At 38.7% G+C, this 20,334-nt stretch overlaps 2 protein-coding genes across 2 annotated transcripts; both read left to right on the top strand.

The window, feature by feature from the left end:
* Window positions 1–892: 892 nt before the first annotated feature.
* zgc:158803 (LUC7 domain-containing protein) lies at window positions 893–11,957 on the top strand. The gene is made up of 10 exons (XM_028604931.1): window positions 893–1,514; window positions 1,986–2,080; window positions 2,251–2,349; window positions 2,515–2,625; window positions 2,793–2,936; window positions 6,555–6,731; window positions 7,955–8,121; window positions 8,203–8,232; window positions 8,860–9,027; window positions 10,834–11,957. Exons 1-10 carry the CDS (start codon window positions 1,454–1,456, stop codon window positions 11,075–11,077), a joined length of 1,296 nt encoding a protein of 431 aa, XP_028460732.1. The 5' UTR covers window positions 893–1,453; the 3' UTR covers window positions 11,078–11,957.
* A 694-nt stretch (window positions 11,958–12,651) lies between these two features.
* pane1 (proliferation associated nuclear element) lies at window positions 12,652–16,934 on the top strand. The gene is made up of 6 exons (XM_028604942.1): window positions 12,652–12,911; window positions 14,159–14,235; window positions 14,811–14,909; window positions 15,386–15,465; window positions 15,723–15,814; window positions 16,390–16,934. Exons 1-6 carry the CDS (start codon window positions 12,855–12,857, stop codon window positions 16,537–16,539), a joined length of 555 nt encoding a protein of 184 aa, XP_028460743.1. The 5' UTR covers window positions 12,652–12,854; the 3' UTR covers window positions 16,540–16,934.
* Window positions 16,935–20,334: the final 3,400 nt, after the last annotated feature.

A 20,334-nucleotide genomic window follows, 5' to 3' on the forward strand; every position in this document is an offset into this window, starting at 1 on the left:
TTCTGCTGGGGTTAGGCTGAGAATACCAAGGTAAGCCAATCAGAGGCAGAATAAGGCAGAGTATTCATTCAGAATACTCTTTCAGTGTAAGCATTTCTGATGTGTCTGTTGCTGCACGGTTTATTCACTGGGATTGTTGAGAAGGTTTTGAAACAACATTTAGAGCTTCGTAATACAATGTAATGTATATGTACTGGTAAACATTCAAATAATGAGAAGAATGGGGAATGGGGTTGCACTATGGGGGGACTTGAACTCATTGGTACCTTACATTTTTCACGGAATTCACTCACAATTTGTGTTTTCAAAATTGACCTACCTACATAATTCCATGGTCAAACCATGAGCAATAAAAAACTGTGTATAATATTAATAATAAGGCTATACTATATCCTTGTTATTCCAGATAAAGTGTCTATGTGGACAGGAATGTACTTTACATACTAAGGTCCAGGTTAAAAGACCTTGCCTGCGAACATTTACAATTAAGCATTGTAAAATAATAATAAATAAATATTTCGAATAGGCCTATACTGTCCACAATTGTTCAAGGTATTCAAATACAATTTTTTTATTTTTTATTTCCTAACATTTTGATAGTAAGGTCAGGTGTAATGTCACATTCACGAATAACAAAGTTTCTTCTTTTCTTATTCTTCTTTTAATATGGCAACACTATAAGAGATCTTAAAATAAGGCAATTAAGAATTTTGTGTTTGATAAATTACCCATGGACCGATGACCATTGATTTGAATTTGTATTACTTTTTCAAAAACATTGCAAAACATTTTATATACATGCACCTCTGGTATGGACAGTTTTGTGTGTACATACCATTGATGTATTAAGAGAACTGTTGATGTCCTAGTGTTCTTTAAATAAAGTTTAAAAAAAAAAATGACTGCAGCCCTTCCTCGAGGCAAGGAACTAGAGCGCGCTTCGCGGCGACGCGCACGGAGGGGAAGTGGAAAGGCGGAAGAAAGGACGTTGAATAAACTTGCCAACTTCTAGCTGACTGGCTAATACATTTAGATACTGTGTTACAGAATAACTGGCTACTTATTTCTATACAGATTTAGTTAGCTAACCCTTTTCCCTATCTACATTCAGTTACCGATCTTTGAACGCGCCACACGACCACGGGACCCAAGCAGTTTCTAAACAGACGTTGCACTTGCTCAGCCGACCCGAAGCCATCCACCGTTACAAAGTCACATTTATCTGTTGCTAAAGTGCTGTGATAACCAGTAAATTGTATCAACGCTGCACACAACCAGCTCGCTGGCTCAGCGGGACTCGGGCTTGTTCTCCTTGTGGGAAAAGTTCGTGTCCGTGGTTGGTGGTGGTGGTGTAGGAGCCAACGAGGCCTGCAGTCGAGGAGGCTGCATGTGTAAAGACTGTAGCTAGCTGGCGAGGAGTGACTCACAAAACTCTAGCTAAACACTCAGAAACATGTCGGCCCAGGCACAGATGCGAGCGATGCTGGACCAACTCATGGGGACAGGGAGAGACGGTGAGCACAGCTGGCTATGGTTGAGATCGGTGTCTAATCGTATCAAGACATGAGTTTGTGTTGTTGCTAGCATTAGCCGGAAAGCTAGCCGATATGGGACAGTGACAGCGAGGCATGCTTTTCAAACCAAGCTAGCTAACATGAGGATAGCCAGCCGGCTAGCTACCTGTTGTGTTTTGAGTTTATGTATACATGGCAAGTCAAGTTGTTTTAGCCACTGTATTTGGTCTTTGTTAGTGTGCTCTTTTTTCGTGGTTCCTTTCTTGCTGCCAGATGTTGTCATGTTATCAGACTATATCCTAGCAGCTAACTTTTAGGATTTACTGTTATGGTAACAGATGTGTGACTAGTTTATCGCAAGGCTGCACGTTGCACCTCAGTGCTTTAGTACGTATCGTGCTACGTTTTAATCGGAGGACTGGCTGACAAGTCAACATGTCTTTCTGTTGTTGGGGTTTTCCTTTTTTTTAGGAGATAGCATGCGGCAGAGAATCAAATTCACAGATGAGCGAGTCTGCAAAAGTCACCTCCTGGATTCATGTCCTCATGATATTCTCTCTGGCACTGTGAGTATTATTTTTACACACACAAACACACACACTTGTACACAAAGATCATATATTATATACACTGCAGTCAGAAAGTAATAGGACAGCTGTTGTCATTGGTTTTGGTTCTACTCAAGCACCTTGAGTACACAAATACAGTACATTAATGTATTTTTTGATTTCTGCAGAGAATGGATCTGGGAGAGTGTATGAAAGTCCATGACTTGGCCCTCAGAGCAGACTTCGAGATTGCCTCTAAGGAGCAGGAGTACTTCTTTGAACTTGATGTTAGTAGTACACACACACACACACACACACACACACACACACACACACACACACAGCATTACCCCATCATGTATAGCTCTCGAAAGTAGTTATTTTCTGGACAGTTGGAACTTAGTAGTTAAACAACATTCAAAACTCATAATATTGTCTGGGTTTTCTCGCAGGCTGCTGAACACCTTCAGTCTTTCATCGCTGACTGCGACCGCAGGACCGACCTGGCCAAGAAGAGACTAGCTGAAACGCAGGATGAGATAAGCGCTGAAGTGGCTGCAAAGGTGACAAACTCACTGTTGACGTTGCTCTTGTGAGATTATCATTAGGTCTTCATGAATGCTCTGCTTTTTATGACTGGGAATGATTCATTTTCTTTGGAAAATGCACAATGTCACACCATCTGGTTATCATGAATCTAGAGCTAATTTTTTTCTCCTGTTATGAAAAGGCTGAACGTGTCCACGAGCTGAATGAAGAGATCGGGAAGCTGCTGGCCCGGGCGGAGCAGCTCGGGGGCGAGGGGAACGTAGACGAAGCCCAGCAAGTGCTGGAAATGGTGGAGAAGACCCGGGGCTTGAAGAAAGAAGCAGAGGTCAGAAAGTTAATATATGCTATGTTATGACTAGTTTATTGTGTAAGAATAAATACATATTAGGGCTGTCAATCAATAAAAAAAATTAATCGCGATTAATCGCATGACTGTCCTAGTTAACTCTCAATTAATCACACATTTTTTTTATCTGTTCTAAATGTACTTTAAAAAGGATGTTTCTAATGCTCAATTAGTATTTGAGACTCCATTCACATCGAGAGTACATAATAAGTACAAATAACTTTTGTGGTTTTGTGGAGAGAACCATCTGGAAGGGCTAAAACTAAACTTGCCATTCAAAAGATCATTTTCAAGGAAACTGGTAAACTACAGCCTCGTGGTGCATTTGAAGTTATTGTAAATGTCCTTTTCCCATCTGGTGGTCGTTTTTGTCGTTCAACAGCAATTTGCTAGTGAAATAAGTTATTGTTATAGATTATTAACAAATCATTTAATTTTGACCATATGGCCTTAGCGATAAACAAGCCCTTCTTTAATGTAGGGCTGGGCGATATGGACCAAAAGTCATATCCCGATATATTTTGGCTGAATATCGATATACGATATATATCCCGATATTTTTTTCCCGCAAAGTGAGAGCAGTTCAGTCAAAGTCAAAGCCAAATAAGACATGTCACAAGTAGTTTCATAGAAACCGGCTATTTCAGTTAACAGTTGCAAAATCAAATGAATAAATAATAAACAGATTATATATATCTATACAAAATATCTTCACACTTAGATTTTTGATAAATAATCATCAGTAATTTGGATATAATGACTAAGTGGGTAAAGGCAAATAATAGAACAGTTACAACAGTCTGATAAGTTCAGAAAATGACATCATTTTACTGTAATGCAGCCTTTAAAACCAAGAAAAGACACTTATGGTCATATTACGATATCCAAAATCTAAGACGATATTAGTCTCATATCACGATATCGATATAATATCGATATATCGCCCAGCCCTACTTTAATGTCACCGACTGTTGTTTAGTACCCTTCTTTTTTCTTTTCTTTTTTTACTTTCTTAAAAAGTATCGGTTCAGGCACCGTTAATTATGTATGCGATTAATTTCGATTAATTAATCACAGAGTATGTAATTAATTCGATTACATTTTTTAATCGATTGACAGCCCTAATTTATACATTTCTGCACTATGAGCTTTGTTTCTGCTAGCCATCCACTCCTGTTCATAGATGTATTATTATAACACCCGTAGGACCGGCTCCCGTTCCGCTGTCTAGTCTCTGCTGCAGGCAGCTGAGAGCAGTATTTTGGTTCCACTTTTATCATATGTTTCATACATAGACATTTATATAAAATGGACCAACAGATCTCGTGTCTCTGGACGGAGACCAGTGAAGGATATTAGAAACACTTTTCCGGTGATGGCTGAGCGTTACTGCGCAGCCTCCAACTGAGAGAGACAATGTAAATGGGACGTGAGCAACGTGTCTGAAAGTTGTAAGTCTTCTGGTAGCTGTGCCAAGAGAAATCTCAATCATTCCAAATCTTGCAGAGACAGAGCGTAGGTATAAGGAGATAACATGGGCACAGTCTAATTATTGCTAACTAAAATGCTAGTTAACATTAGTAATTAAACTTAAACAGCTAATGTAAGTCAAAATCCCTCTATTATGCGACAGTAAGTCGCGTGGTCATGACACAATCGTTAGCCTATTTTTACAAAAACGTCTGCTATGGAGCCATAACGTGAGATACAAGGTAATGTAGCCTTTTATACATTGTCATGTTGCTTTAGAAATAAACAGTGAACAAATAGTCTTTAAACGCTTCAGATGCAAAGTTATTTGCTGTCAAAGTGACGTCAAAATGAATGACGGCGGGTGAGTGCTTGTTAGCATCAAAATGGCGCCATAGGAGCTACGCGTTGTGATAGCCAGGACACACCAACCAGACAGCCGACCGTCAACAGAAAAGCCAGTCGAAATGATCAGTCTCCTCGTGTTGGTCCAAAAAGTGCCACAGAACACACCAAAGAGACGAGACGAGAAGAGACGTAATATGTCTCCATAACAGCAGGCGGCGCTAATCTGTATTGATGCCCAAGAAATGAAAACCAGCAGCTGATTGGACGAACGCGTCGCATGTGTTTGTTTTTTCCGGAAATTCAAAGCCAGACTGTCATGGCGGCCGTTCAGAATACGATCTCATATTGTACTAAAATGGTTCACTGAAACATGTTTCTGAAAACATTTTAAGCGAGAAATAGGCCATGCAGTTGCTGAGTCTGTCTTCATTTCAGCTCAACAAAGGTCAGTTTAAAAGATTTTAGTCAGATTTTGAGAGACTCTAGTCATGCTCATTCCACTCGCCATTTCCGGGTGAGTCCCAACTGCCCTGCCGCCGACTGAACATGTTAGGTTGGCCAAAATGAACGCCGACAGCCCCCCAGACGGACAACGGCACAGGACACACCGGACAGATTCGAGTCACTGACCTCGCCAGACTGTCCAAGGGCCGATTTTTGGCTTGAGGAGAGGGTTACCCCCTTGGTTTCATGGCACTTACACAGGATCACATTGCTTGTAGTACTTACAGCCGGCAGATGGCGCCAGACACTAATGAGCCATACATTAATCTCTTCATCAGATTCAGAGGAATCTAGTTATGTAAATGCTAACTCCTTTGGATCTCTTTGGCCATATATGCATATTGATCACTGTCAATTGTGATTACTATTTCAATGTGTTTGGAAGGTTTGTTATTTGTAACATGGCTATATGAAAATAAATAATGTTTTGAAGTTAAACTCCCCCCATTTAGTTGCAATATTGCCACTAGACAGTGGTTTTAAGGGTGATATTGCCCCTAAAATTTAGGTTTTATACTAGGCGAGGATAAAAATCTTACTTGCTGCAGTCTGGGAAACATCTATGTCCACCTTAAGGACTATGAGAAAGCCCCATTTACTCTAATATAAATAGGTTTAGTTACAATGGATTTATATTCCTCAGCATTCCTCTCATAAGTGTTTATTGTTTTCTGTGTAATATTTCAAATTGTATTTTATGTAATTTCTAAACTGTATGTATTTTTAATGTATTTATTATCTAGCCCTCCTTCCCTTTTCCTTGTTATGCCACCATTGTAAATAAGAATACGTTTTTAATGACTTGCCTGTAAAAATAAAGGATGGGGGGGAACAAAAACTATATATATATATATATATATATATATATATATATATATATATATATATATATATATATATATATATATATATATATATATATGTATATATATATATAATGTGTGTGTATATATATATGTGTGTGTATGTATGTATGTATGTATGTATATATATATATATATATATATATATATATATATATATATATATATATATATATATATATATGCCTTTTATGAGTAGAGTAGTAGCTATTCCTGATTCCTTTTGGGTATGTTACTTTATGCGTTTATTGCCAAGGGAAAAGGCTGGGTTTAAGAAGTTAACAGGTTAAGGTAAAACCAGCTCTATCATGCAGGCATTATGAAATACTAATTAAAATCTTTTGTTTTTTTATGGTGTGTCTTTAGTAATTTGCTCCAGCTCCACAGTCTCATAACCTTTCTTTTGTTGCAGGATGTGTACAGAAACTCGATGCCAGCCTCCAGCTTTCAGCAACAAAAACTGCGGGTGTGCGAGGTGTGCTCTGCTTACTTGGGTCTTCACGACAACGATCGTCGTCTAGCTGACCACTTTGGGGGCAAACTGCATATCGGCTTCATTGAAATCCGCGAGAAGCTTGAAAAGCTAAGGGTAAGGGGTGCTAAAGGATTTTCCAGTAATGTAGTTTTTCCATCATCTCTGGCAGTGGCCATGGTGTCTTGAAAAGTGCAGCTCCAGGCTACTTGTAAGCTAACGTTACCCCTAGTTGCATGCTACCAGCCGGCTCGGTCTTTTATGTTTGTTGTTAATGGGCCTCATTCACCAATATCTTCCTACGTTTTTTTTCTTAAATTTGTTTTTAAAGTTCCTAATAAAAGTCTACGTCTGATTCATGACGTGTTCTTCAACAGCAGAATTGTTCGCAGGTGTGTTCTTAGAATGATGAATCCCAATGTCTTCGTAAGTTGAAAGCTCATGCTTGTTGCTCCTATTTAGCATAGGTAAACGCCCCGTTAATTCCCACAAAAGGGCATGAGATGGCAGGGCGGTGTGCACGCTTAGAGAAATGTCGAAAATGACATGGTATAGACTGTGGACGCCTCGACTCCAAAAGAAAGAAAAACGGTAATTCTGAAGTGGAGGTACTGCTGCAAGAAGTTAGCGAAAAACGAGACATTGTATTTAGTAGCGTCAGCAGTGGAAACAAAGCAGCAAAAAAAACTGATGCATGGGATGCAATTACCATAGACTGTTAACAGTCTATAGCAATTACTCATGCAGTAAACGCTGTATCCGGAGAAGGGTGCAGAACTGATTAAGTATATGGACCTAGCACAATTCATACACAATGCAATTCAAAATGCGTTACAAATGAGCAGAACTGTAAGTGTAGTGTGTATTTATTAAAACAAACAAACATATAGTTATGTGTAAAATAATGAAAATAATTAGTTATAAAATTATGTAGGACATTTTAAATTAAAACGGATGAAAATAGTATAACTACTTATTTTGCGCAACCATGTCAGCTCTCAATTGTGCGTAAGAGTAATCTTGAGTGTGCGTAGATTAAGAACAAATCCCAAATAAGAAAACATTAGTGAATGCCAGAATTTATGTGAAAACTGCATAAGTGGGGTTTAAGAACAAATTTGTTCTTAAGAACTATTGGTGAATGAGGCCCAATGTTCTTCTTTCTTCGGACCCGGAAGTAGAATTCGAAATAGATCGAAATTAAAAGCTCATTTCGATTGATTTTCAATTTAAAATCGAAATTGTGACACCCTTAGTTTCCATTATTTGTGTTGTACTGAACATAGAACAGAATCAGCGGCTAGTATTTTTCAGTTATGCACTATTTTTGTTTTATCCAGAAAGCAGTTATAGAGAAACAAGAAAGAATGCGAACAAGAAGACGAGAGGAACGTGAAAGAGATGATGAAAGAGAGCGACAGTGGGAATTGGAGCGGGAACAAGAAAGAGAGCGCGAACGAGAGCATGAATGGGAGAGAGAACGAGAAAGGGAGAGGGAGCGAAGGAGGTAAGGAACAGACTGACTTCCATTGATACAAAGAGAGTTTAGTGTCATCTGCAAACTGATTTGTGTTTCTGTCTGTCTTAGATCGAGATCTAGAAGTGGAGAACGATACAGGTATGTCTGCATTGACCAGAATCACTTAATAAGTTTTGTCTTTATCAGAGTGACTTATGATTTCATAGAATATACAGACTCGCACTGCAACATAATGCTGTAAACTGGAGCTCTACTTTAAAAACGTCTCAGACATTACCTATTTGTGTAAATTTTAAACAAGATTGTCATGTTGTGGCTTTGTTGCATATTTTTAGGCTAGTTGTGTGCCATGATGTGGTTTTTATTAAGAATACAGTTTCATTATTTTAAATAATTTTATCAATACAAATTTTAACACAAGGGAGTAATTGTATACAAAACCAGCTGTGATACAGCAGTGTTGATGTTGGAAAAGTTGTGAGATATTTTGCAAGCATTGCTTAGTACCAGCACGTAATAATAGTTAGCAGGAAACTTCAGAGGTCGACAGATCTAATGCTAAAACGGGCCACAATATGTAGTTTGAGTTACCTTACATGAAATTAAAACCACCGGCACTAACATCATACATACACTATACTTTTTTTTTTTTTTTTTTTTTTTATAAATAAAACTTAAACAGAAATGGAGCAGAAGTGCAGATTGTAACTTTAAACCTTAAAATCACCTTAAAATCACTTTTTCTCCATAAAATAATTCTTCTAGGGACGGAGGCACTTCGACTTCGTCCGCCCATCATTCAAGACGCCCCCGCTCCTCTCGTTCCAGAGAAGAAGGTGGAGATCGGGATCGGGAGAGAGAGAGAGAGAGGAAACATCGACACAAGGATAGGCATCGCTCACGCTCCCACTCTCACAGGCGCAAAAGGAAGAGGTATGGCTTTTATCCATCACTGAAATTGGAGAAAGAGTCCTATTGTGATTGCAATTTACAATGCTGCGATTTGCGATGTAATGGTATCGTGAGTTTACTTGATTATTAAGGAAAATGCACCAAATAAGCTATTCAAATTTTTAAATGTGTATTTTTTAACTTGAACATACAAAGTTAAACGACAATAAGAAGAAATACATAAACCTATTGCGTGTACTATAATAACTAGTGATTAAGTTACAAAATATACTTTGTACAACCTCTTCTTAAGGTCTGCATGCTCTGAAACCCTCAACACTTCTGACACTCATGTAACCGTACACGCGCTGCTGCCTAAAACACACTGGCTGGTCACTGGTCATCTTTTGTAGACGTTACGAGGGGCGCGCTTAATACATCCATGGGGTTAGTGTAATTCAGAGGACGTAGATTCAACACAGAACCATACATTAGGCATTAGTGAGAAGGAGAACGGCAGGCAATTGAGTGACGTCCGACCGTGAGCAGTGTGTCGGAGCGGCTGTGTGAGAGGAAAGCGAGAGGAAAAAGAGATAGCAAAGACGATGTAAAGTGAGTTAACGGAAAACACGAGCTTCTTAAGACACGGTGGCTTCCTCTGCTGTTGATACTGTCGGTAAAGTGAAGGGTGTTTACAATGTGGAGACTGCAGGGCACGCAGAGTGTCACTCACACAGCACACTTTTTTGTTTACTCCAGTCACACAATTTTTGCAGTTATGTAATCGCACAGCATGACATTGCGATTAGATTAATTGTGCAGCCCTAGATCGGACCTCCTTAACTAACCTTTAACTACTAACATTTCACATGATGTAACCAGTGATTACATATCAACAACATATGTGTTCACAGCAGGGTTAACTAATGTTAATATTTAAATTTTTCTATTTTTAATTTGTCCATTTGTTGAGAGATTCACCTGACATGCAAAACAAAATGTGATCACCTTCAAGCAGGACTCTACTCAGGTGCTTATAAATGAATTTATTGCTGAAGAAGCAATTAATCCATTAAGCAGTTAGTCGATCGTTGGAACGTCAACAGCTCTTTAGATAATTGATAAATCCTTAAGGTCATTTCAAGAGTCACTGGTTCCAGCCATTCAAATGTGACGATTTGTGGCTTTTTACTGCATATATATGTTGACTAAGACCAAAACGACCTATTAGTCGACTAATCGACTAAGAGGTGGCAGCCCTACTATCTACTGTCACTATATAATAAAGGGGAAAAGCCCCAAAAAATAATCTTAAAAAAACAACAATTCTTTCTAAAATTTTCTATCATTTATTATTAGAGTAAAAATAATCAACAAATCATGAAAATATTTGACAGATTAACCAATAGTTAAAATAATTGTAGCTCTTGATTAATTGAGAACCATCTTTCTACATGTGGACAATAGCCTGACTCACCAGATGTAGATTTTTGGTATAAAGGCTGCCATTGGCTCCCTATTTCAACCGGCATTCTCCTCCGCTATCTATTTTAAAAGGGCGCCGTCGCCACGTCCGGTGTTTAGCGACACCAAAGACGATTGTGATTAGTTTAAAGAAATACAACAAACAAATGTTCTTTCTGCGATACCAGGATGTTAACTTGAGCAGCCAGACTTCTCTCCAGCACTGACACTGTGCTCTGGATATAGGTCTGGCAATGCAAGACTTTTGGACAGTAACTTGGCTTTCTGTCAAACTCAAATTAAGGACATCAAGTCCTCAATCTTGTGCCGGAGGTGTACTTTTCATGATGATGATCAATTTGTGGCTGATCATTTTTTTCTCAGGTCTTCCAGAGACAGATCATCTCACACTCGCGACAAGGAGCCCTCGCCGTCCCAGGAGAGGTGTGGAGATGGTGCCGCAGTAGGAGAGGGTTGGCGTGAAGAAAGGGCGCCGTGCAGAGACTGGGAGGACAGGGAGAAGTTGCCCTCCACGGACACAGCCAGGAGCAGGGAACGAGAGAGATCCCTATCGTTCGAGCGGGACCGACGCTCCAGCTCCGAGGAGCGAGAGTCTGGGGAGATATGAACAGAAGCGGATGCCTCCAAAGTCTTTGATTTGGATATAGTAATTACTAAAAGGAGCATGGAGAGTTAAGTGTGTGTTGGTGCGAGTGTGTTCTGCTTTGTATGTGTGTTCATGTTAAAAGTGGGACATGTACATTAGCAGGTGGATGGTGGAAACTTAACATGGGGATGAGGGAACAACTTCAGTGGTGGCAGTCAAGTAAACATGCAAAACCAACTTTTATAAGACTGAATTAGGAGGCTAGTGTGACCTGGAAGCAGTACAGTCATTTTTTATGCCATCTTGTCGATCTTATGTACAGTTATTTAGACAGCGAGTGAGTGAAGAAAAATCAGTCCTACTTTTGGGTCAGTTTTTTATTTTACTCACATGAAGTGCTGTTATTTTTTTTATCATTGGTTGGACCTTCAATGTTGTTACTGTTTTTCCTGTTCCATTAGGAATCAATCCGTTTCAGTAGCTGCGGATTGATTTACACAGGTTGGACTCATTAATGTGGCATCCCTTGCAGTAATGTTTGAAATGAGCTGTGAATGACTGATGGCACTTCTGATGCTTGTTTTATTTGCTTCCTTTAAGCCGTAACAATGTCATTTGGACAATTCAATACACATCCCCGAGCCTGCCTTTTAATTCAGGATGCAGTGATGAGCTCATACTTAGAAAATAAACTCACTTGTCCCCCTGAAAGAAGTCATCCAAATATTTCCATTCAGTTTCTGACATGTGAATGCATATAGATGATGTGCATATTTACATACTGACACTTAAAGGTCCAGGGACTTGTGTCCTGTTTGCTGTGATACAACCTGGATGTACTGGGGGAATCTACTTTGCTGTGCCACCATTAAGTGAATAAAATGTTCTGCTTCTATTCAAATACAATGTGTTTATACAAATTTCTCTTTAACTTCACCTCCAGTCTTGGGGTTGAAAACCTTGTACCGTAGCCTCTTCGTGTTTTTCAGCTTTTAGGTCCTTTCATTTGTCAGTACTAAAAAAAATACGTAAATATATTTTAAGTTGTCATTCAGTTTTACAAAAAATAGTCCCTATAAGACCGGTAATGGATGTTATTGTAGGTTCATGGCTCGGCATGATTTGTGCACCTACCTGTGCAGTAGGTAGTAGTAGTAAAAGTAAAAGTACTAATATATATCAGGATTATAATTATTGTGTAAGCATCACTTTAATGTAAGGTGGGGATCATTTTAACGGTATAAATCATAATGCATTAGTTGATTATGTTTTGCATCAATAACATGAGTCTGCAAAGTAGCTAGTAATTAAAGCTGTCAAAATAAATGTAGTGAAATAAAAAGTACAACATTTACCTTCGAAATTTAGTGGAGCAGAAGTATGGATTAACACAAAAAAGATAAGAAATTATAAACAAGTTCCTCAGGAAGACCAGCTGCATTCAAGACTTGGATTAATGATACAACATGTTGCTCCAAAAGTACAATCTGGACGATACATCGTGAGGAGTTAACTGCAAGCAGACTATATTAACAGGCTATGACTGCAAGCACCAAGCAGCCTGTAGGTGGCAGAAAACGACTGCGAATGTAGGGAAAACGTCATAACGTCAGCTGCCGATGTAGGGAAACGTCATGACGTTAGACGCACGTTTGGAAAAAAAAAAGCGCGAGAGAACATGAAACGATCGACTGAAATTCTGAACAGTGTTTGCTAAAATCTGCCTGAAATGACCAGACACTGGGTGGGTTTGTTTACTATATTTTACGAAACGGGAATTTAAAGTGTTAATATCAGGATGTCGCTGCTGAAGCCGTTTAGTAAGCTGCCTGGTTTGTGCACAGCGAACATATTGGTGAGTTTGTTTTTTCATTGCTTCAACTCTAAGAATGAACCAACAGGAGAATAAAGTGTTTTAGAGTGAGGTAACGTTAAGCTACCTCGGTCATCATCAGAGTAGGCCTACAGATAACATTATGTATGTATTATAAAATGGCATTTACCCAATTGCACATTTTTGTCTGTTCTGGATACTCTAACGTACCTGACATAAAGACCTAACGTTACATTTATCTAAACAAAACATATCTACATAGTCTATTTTATATCCTATCTGACTTAATGATGTACCCACGTTTAAAAAACTTTTTGTTTGTTTTTGCATTAAGCTCGCCCTGACATAGCAGCTGTTCAAAATGTAAAAACAAAAGCCTAACGAAAACAATCGCATATGTTATACTATGTCCCTAATACAGTGGTTTCCAAAGTAGGGTCCGGGGACCCCAGGGGTGTCCTTGAGTGGATTCCAGGGGGTCCCCAGCACAAAGGGGAATCATTTATTTTCACTATTAATCCATCCATACGTAACACAACGGCAGAATACAGGACTATTTTGGCCATGGGTTTCAGTCAAAACAAACATCTAAAAGAAAAAATCCTATCAGATGAAGGACCCTGGGACAAAATTTTATCAAATGGGGGTCCTGGTCTAATTGTGTCAGTTTAGGGGTCCTTGACCAAAAAAGTTAGTGGTTCCCAACCTTGGGGTCAGGGCCCCTACAATGGTGCACAAGATTATTCTGGATGGGAATATGATTTTTAAGTAAAAAGAAGAACCATATGTCTGCTACATACAGTACAATTATATGTTTTTCTTTCTTTTATCTAAATGTAGCTTTTATTGTGAAATAATGCATAGTTTAATATCTTCAGAACAAATAAGGGCCAAATGCTGAAAAGGTTGGTAACCACTGCCCTAATGATATGATGTGCTTTAAAGAAGAGCAGTATATTGTATTTGAGAGATGTTTAAAAAATATGTAATGTATTTGGACCCTATACACATATGTGAGATGCAGGGAAAGTTATCGAGAGCATGTAGAAATGTATTCTCAGACTCCAATTATATTGAGAATGAACGGTATATTTTCAAAACTGTGGTGAATTACAATACCACAATATAACAGATTAAATACATCTTAATAGGGAGTTAAGAGTATTCTTTTATACCTTTTTTTTTTTTTTTTTTTTTTTAAAGCAGTGTGTTATAGTGCAAAGTGTTGTGATCCAGTTTTGTGCTGACTTGGAGTGTTGTTCCCCCAGCTGGTGGAGAGTGAGGAGCAGTTTCAGCAGAGTTTAGCAGACGCTCTGGTGGAGGAGACCGCCGTCACTGTGAATGTGTGAGTACTGTTCCGTCCTTATAAACTGCTGAGACCAGCTGTCTGTTACAGGACATGGTCCTTAAGCACACACATGGAAACACCATCTGCTTTTCGCTATTGGAACTACAACTGGTTAGTTATTCATTTTGTATAAATGTTTAACCATGCAACTGTACCAATTTATTTACTAACAATTGAGGGTTCAGCTCAAGACAATTGTGCTTTTTGTATTGTACATGAGAAGCATCTTAATTACCAGTTTCCGACAGGTAAATAATATTCACATCAAGTCGTAATTACAACTGGGAAACTCAGCTTTTTCTGAAAGCTCCGATATCCGACTTGGCACCTAAAAATACGGTTTAATAATACATATTGTGTGATATTGTCAATGCATAGTATTTTGAACCCTCATACAACCATCTCGAGTTGTCTGATGACATGAAGACATGCAAGTCATAAACCTGGGAATCTTTCCCATGTGTACCATCCATCCTATGTGATGTGTGTGACACAGAATTACCACCTCTGTTTGCCACACATAAGTGGACTACATTCAGCCTGACAACAAGCATGTTTATTGTACCTATCAGGAGACTAGCTAAGAGTCTGCCTCTGCCCATGGAGAATGAGGAGAGCCGTCCGAGGATAGACCTAGTGGTGTTTATCATCAACCTGACCTCAGAGCTCAGGTAACTTTCAAATCCTCACCTATTTATATTTTAATCTCCTCACCTGAACACTCAGGTTAAATATCTACTCTGTATTGTAGTTTTAGTTTGCCTGAATGAATCTCAATAACTTCTACTTGTATGTCCTAACCCTTTGTTTTTTTTGCACCAAGAACTATTTTTAGATCTCTCAAACCACACAAATATAGTATACATTTGATATGTAATTATTAGAGAAATCTGAACTCCATAGCATGGCATCCACTGCCTTTGTTTAGTAGAACTGTGATACCACCACTCACTTTTACACTAGAATTAATAATGATATTGTTCTGTCATTATGTAGAAAGGCACTTTAAATTTCCCCAGCGTGGTTTGGTCTATGTATTTTACATTATATTGGTAGTAATTACTGTGCTCTTTAAATATGAATACATTGTTAAAATAAATGATTTAATAGTTAATTGTGTGACATGTATTATTTTGTTTCGTCATAGTTTCCAGTCAGCAGAAGCTTCCCTGAAATATTTGGACCCTGGATATTTCCTTGGAAAAGTCTGCTTCATGGTCACTAATGGTATGGAAAAGGGTTCAGTTCTTTAAGTATTTGTTTGCTCTCCTCAGCTCCTTGAATCACATGAAGGAGGGCAAAACAGGAGCAAAAGGGATGAACTGGAGCATGCATTCTCTATGATGGATACTTCACTATTCACTATTTATTTACCTCATCCCTTCCTTTATTGTTGGAAAATGACCAACTTTTAGTTCTCTCTCTCTGACTAACTGTGTCTCTCTCTCTGACTAACTGCCCTCTTATGGATCTGTCTCTTGTAGCTCGTAATGCTTCGGTCCCCACAGAGCGCCTGGACGCTGTCAGAAAGCTGGCCGCATCACTGAACTGCCCCTTGCTGTTTGCAGAGGATCAGGTTTGTATCGACCTTTGTCACAAACATTGAGAATGGTTTAAAGACATCATTTCAGAGACAAATTTATGTGTAGCATGAGAGCAAGACATAGCATAGATTATTGCTATTGATGGCCACAGTGAAAATGGGGTATCTGCAGGTTTAAAAAAGTCTTAAAAAGCGATACATTTAGTTTCCTCAACAACAACAAAGGCCTTAGAAGGAAATGTTAGGTATGAGGGCTGCAACTAAGCATTATCTTCATTATCAGTTAATCTGCAGATTAGTTTTTTGATTGTTTTGTCTAAATACATTTTCAAATTTCTTGTTTTATCAGAGCATATTTTCTCCTTAAAAATCACTAAAAAGATTATTGGATTATTAAAATAATGGTATGTATGATTATGAAACTAGGCACAAGGTATTACATTACATTCTATGTGCTATTAAAAATGTCTCAAATTGAACTTGTTGAACCCTGGGTAAACTATTTTCGCACGTAGATTATATAGCTGTATATTTCTGCAGTCAGAGGTCTCTCTGCCGTTGTTGCTGTTTCTTTAAAAGCAGTTTTGTGTGATGTTCTTCCCCTCTAGACACCAGATGGTGTGACCAATGCTACAGAGAGGCTGCTGACCATCCTGAAGGTGGCAGCCGGCCTTGTTCCCATGGCTACCGCTCTCTACCTGTCCAACCTGACTCGCTGCACTGTGCCCCCAGACATCGACCAGCCGAGCTTTGATTAGTTCCTGTGGAACGTTTTCTCTGGAGACATGTCTTGTCTGACTTTCTCGTGTATATATTTATTTGTAGTCTATTGTGACTGCACTTTCCAATTTGATAACACAATGGCATGCTATTTCCGCTATTCATTTTACATTACATGTTTGCGCTTTGGCTTCTAGCTGCTACAGTTTCTTTTCTTCTCCCTGCAGTTTTCTCTAAAAGCAGATCATCAGACTGGTAACTGAAGATTTGAAATGTTATTTCTTGTGCTAGAACTAGAGAACATATAAATATATTGTAACTCCCCTAGTTCATGAACAATTCTTCCCTCTGATCTGTCAAGAACATCGAAGACATTTTGACATGTAACGGTAGGAAAATGGGTGTAAATAATAAAATAGAATTAGCGCCTTCATTTTCAGGGTCCTGGTATTGTGCATGTTGGCACACTGTCATGGTTTACTGGGACACTTGTAACTTAAAACCGTGCTTTTAATGGCGAGTCAAAAGGCCTCTCATCAGCAAATGATCACAATAACTAAACTGTGTTCAGTTTTTGACAGTTTGACGTAAAGTATTTTAACCAATACAGTCTACTTTTAACACCTAAAGGTCGTGACACACCAACCAGGCGGCCGACCCTCGGCAGAAAAGGCAGTTGGACTGATCAGTCTCCCCGAGTTGGTCAAAAAAGGGCCTCGGAACCATAGTCTATGCTCGGAACACACCAAAGCAACGAGACGTTAATACATCTCCATAACAGCAGGCGGCACTAATCTGTATTGTCGCCCAAAAATGAAAACTGGCAGCTGATTGGACGAACGCGTCACGTGGGTCTGGTTTCTCCAGAAATTCAAAGACTGATTCGTCTTTGAATTCGTCTTGTATTCGTTCAGAATACAATCTCATATTTTACTAAAATAGTTCACTGAAACGTGTTTCTGAAAACATTTTAAGCGAGAAATAGGCCATGCAGTTGCTGAATCTGTCTTCATTTCAGATCAACAAAGTTGAGATTTTGAGAGACTCTAGTCACGCTCATCCCGCTCCTCGTTTCCGGGTTAGCACTCCACCAATCAGATTGGTCATTTGAGTCCGACTGCCGGCAGTGCCCACCTTCCGATTCAACATGTAAAATCGGCCATAATGAAGGCCAACGGCCCCTCGGACGAACGACGGCACGGAACACACCGAACAGACTCGAGTCACTGACCTCACCAGACTGCCCAATTTTTGGCTGATTAGATCTCTTCTCTGGACTGCGTGGGCGTTTACAGTCTTGATTGACATCTCCCTCACTGACCTGTCATTTCCAGCATAGCGCCGCTTACCTTCAGCCTGAACAGAGGTCTAATCAGCCAGATTGAGAACACCTGCGTGGGTGTGCAGGGCCTTTCTGTTCTACTGTGATACCGCACTATCAACAGTAAATGTTGATAGTAAATCATATGTAAATCAGGGCATGACGCTGCACAGCTTCTTTCAAAGGAGCAGAATACTTCTGTATTGCATAGTGTATATAATTGCAATACAGTTAAATAGGCTTTCTATGCACATACTGTGTATTTGTTTATGGTTCACAGACCACTGAACGTCAATACAAGAACATTAAAGATGTCTATGATCAAGAAAAGCAGGACTGATCATTTGGCTTGGTTATACTGAAACTTGAATTGAAGAAAATTATACTTTTGGAATTTTAAATTTACAATGTATTTTAATGCACTTTTGGATGAATGAATACCCTAATTAAATAAATTAATGAATATGACAAAACAACAACTAATTAATGAAAACAACTATTTACATTTTTGTTTAATTATTTTAATAATATGGTCTCATGTTATGAGACTTAACATCAGTTGAATGTACAGACATTTTAAGTTGGTTTAAAGTCAGTTTGATTATCTTAATGCGTAATGTTTTATAGATTTATATTGTGATGTATGGACATTGCAAAATATCTGTTAAAATAGTGATGAAGATGATGATAATAGTTTTTTTATCGCTTTGGTACTATAATCGCAACTTTATGGTACAATTTCACAACTCTAAGTACAAAACTCCAAACTCATCCCACTTGTAAAACAGTCAGTCTTTCATTCTAAACTTGCCATCGTGCATTCATTTGGATTGTAAACATCTCTCACCACACAGCCATTGATTCAAAATATGTTATAAGTTTTATGTGAAATGTCATGAGAACATATGGTTTAATCACCAAAACACAACATAACACAACACAACATAATGTTATCCTGCTCCATGTTGAAGGAGATTGCCAATACAAACCCCTAGGTTTACCAAATGGTTCACTGATTATTCATTAAGAACAGTTAGTGAGTATTTATGCAAATCAGAAGAGCAGCATATCAAAAGTATTGAGAGCAAGAAGTAAAGACAATTACTTCATATGAAAGATATTGTCTTTGATGCCACACTGATTAGGTGTGGTCTGTGTGTTGTACTTAATAAATTGAACATGTGATTACATGTTTGAAAAAACAGTCCTTTTACTGATCTGCTTTGAGTTTGAGTTTTGTACTAAGAGTTGTGAGGTTTTACCATCTACTTGAGATAATATTACCAAAGCAATAAAAACTGCAATGATAGAATATTGATTCAAACTATATTGCCCAGCCCCGCTCTTAACTGTAGCACCAGTGGAGAACCAAGGTAAAGAATCTAAATGTTTATGATACAAAAGAATATTATTAAAATATCACTTTCTAGGTTTAAAAAAAAAAACCAGAATGCATGTGAAACCAGTCATTTAACTTACTCATTTAATAGAAAAATAATGTCCTGTTTGTCTGAGATTTGACCTGAGTTGGTCAGACTTCAGAGGGGGGAGGAGCAGGGGAGGCAGAGGTGTGTGTCCGAGAGGCAGTGTGCCTGGTGTCACGTCTGCATGCATGCACTAACACACGCACGCATTTAAAGACCATTAATAGTTAGGTAATCGTCATGGCAAACATTGTTATCACATGAAGTCAGAAACTGGAAGGACAAGAGGGGGTCAGTGGGATGTGAATATCGATAATAAATGACCATATCTTTTGCACATTCCATTACAAATAGAAATACTTGACCCGTCAACCAAAAGAAAAGCAGTGCTTTGAGCTAAATGCTCACATCAGCATCAGCATGCTAATTTATAAATTGTGATGGGCATTTGCACTATTGTCTGACATTTCACTGACTTATTTAGGTCTCTAATTTAAATGGAACAAAAGGAAAAATTTCTCTCAAAACTAAGAGAGTCAACTTCCCATCTGATGAGGGGTTGCAAGTTGACACTGCTTTGTTTTCAGGGGTTACAAGTATAAAATAACCTCACATTGAATGGCTTCATGTAATGTCACCAAAAAGCTGAGAGGAAGAGTTTAATCAAGGGACACATGCAGCAGTGGGGGGTCATGTCCACATTTGATCAAGTGACTATGAACTGAAATATAACACTGTGCTTGAGGACCTTTGGTGACATTGCTGTGTTCAAGTGTTCGTGTGTGTGTGTGTGTGTGTGTGTGTGTGTGTGTGTGTGTGTGTGTGTGTGTGTGTGTGCGTGCATGCGTGTGTGCCTGCATGCCGGGCTGTTGTGCCTGTGTGCCTTTGCACACTTGTCCAGAAATGGATGTTAAGTGTTTTAGATTTGGCCTGATTCCTATCTGGACTTCCAGTTGCTGGATTTGCTTTCAGACAACATGTTTTTCACAAAGACATAATTTCTCTACTATTTATGATGAGTAGCAATAAGTTTGTAACAAAACTGATTTACAACTCTATTACCGTTTGAATCGAGGACACAGGAGGTG

The sequence above is a fragment of the Perca flavescens genome, chromosome 2 (assembly GCF_004354835.1).
Source record: "Perca flavescens isolate YP-PL-M2 chromosome 2, PFLA_1.0, whole genome shotgun sequence".
Taxonomy (NCBI): Eukaryota; Metazoa; Chordata; class Actinopteri; order Perciformes; family Percidae; genus Perca; species Perca flavescens.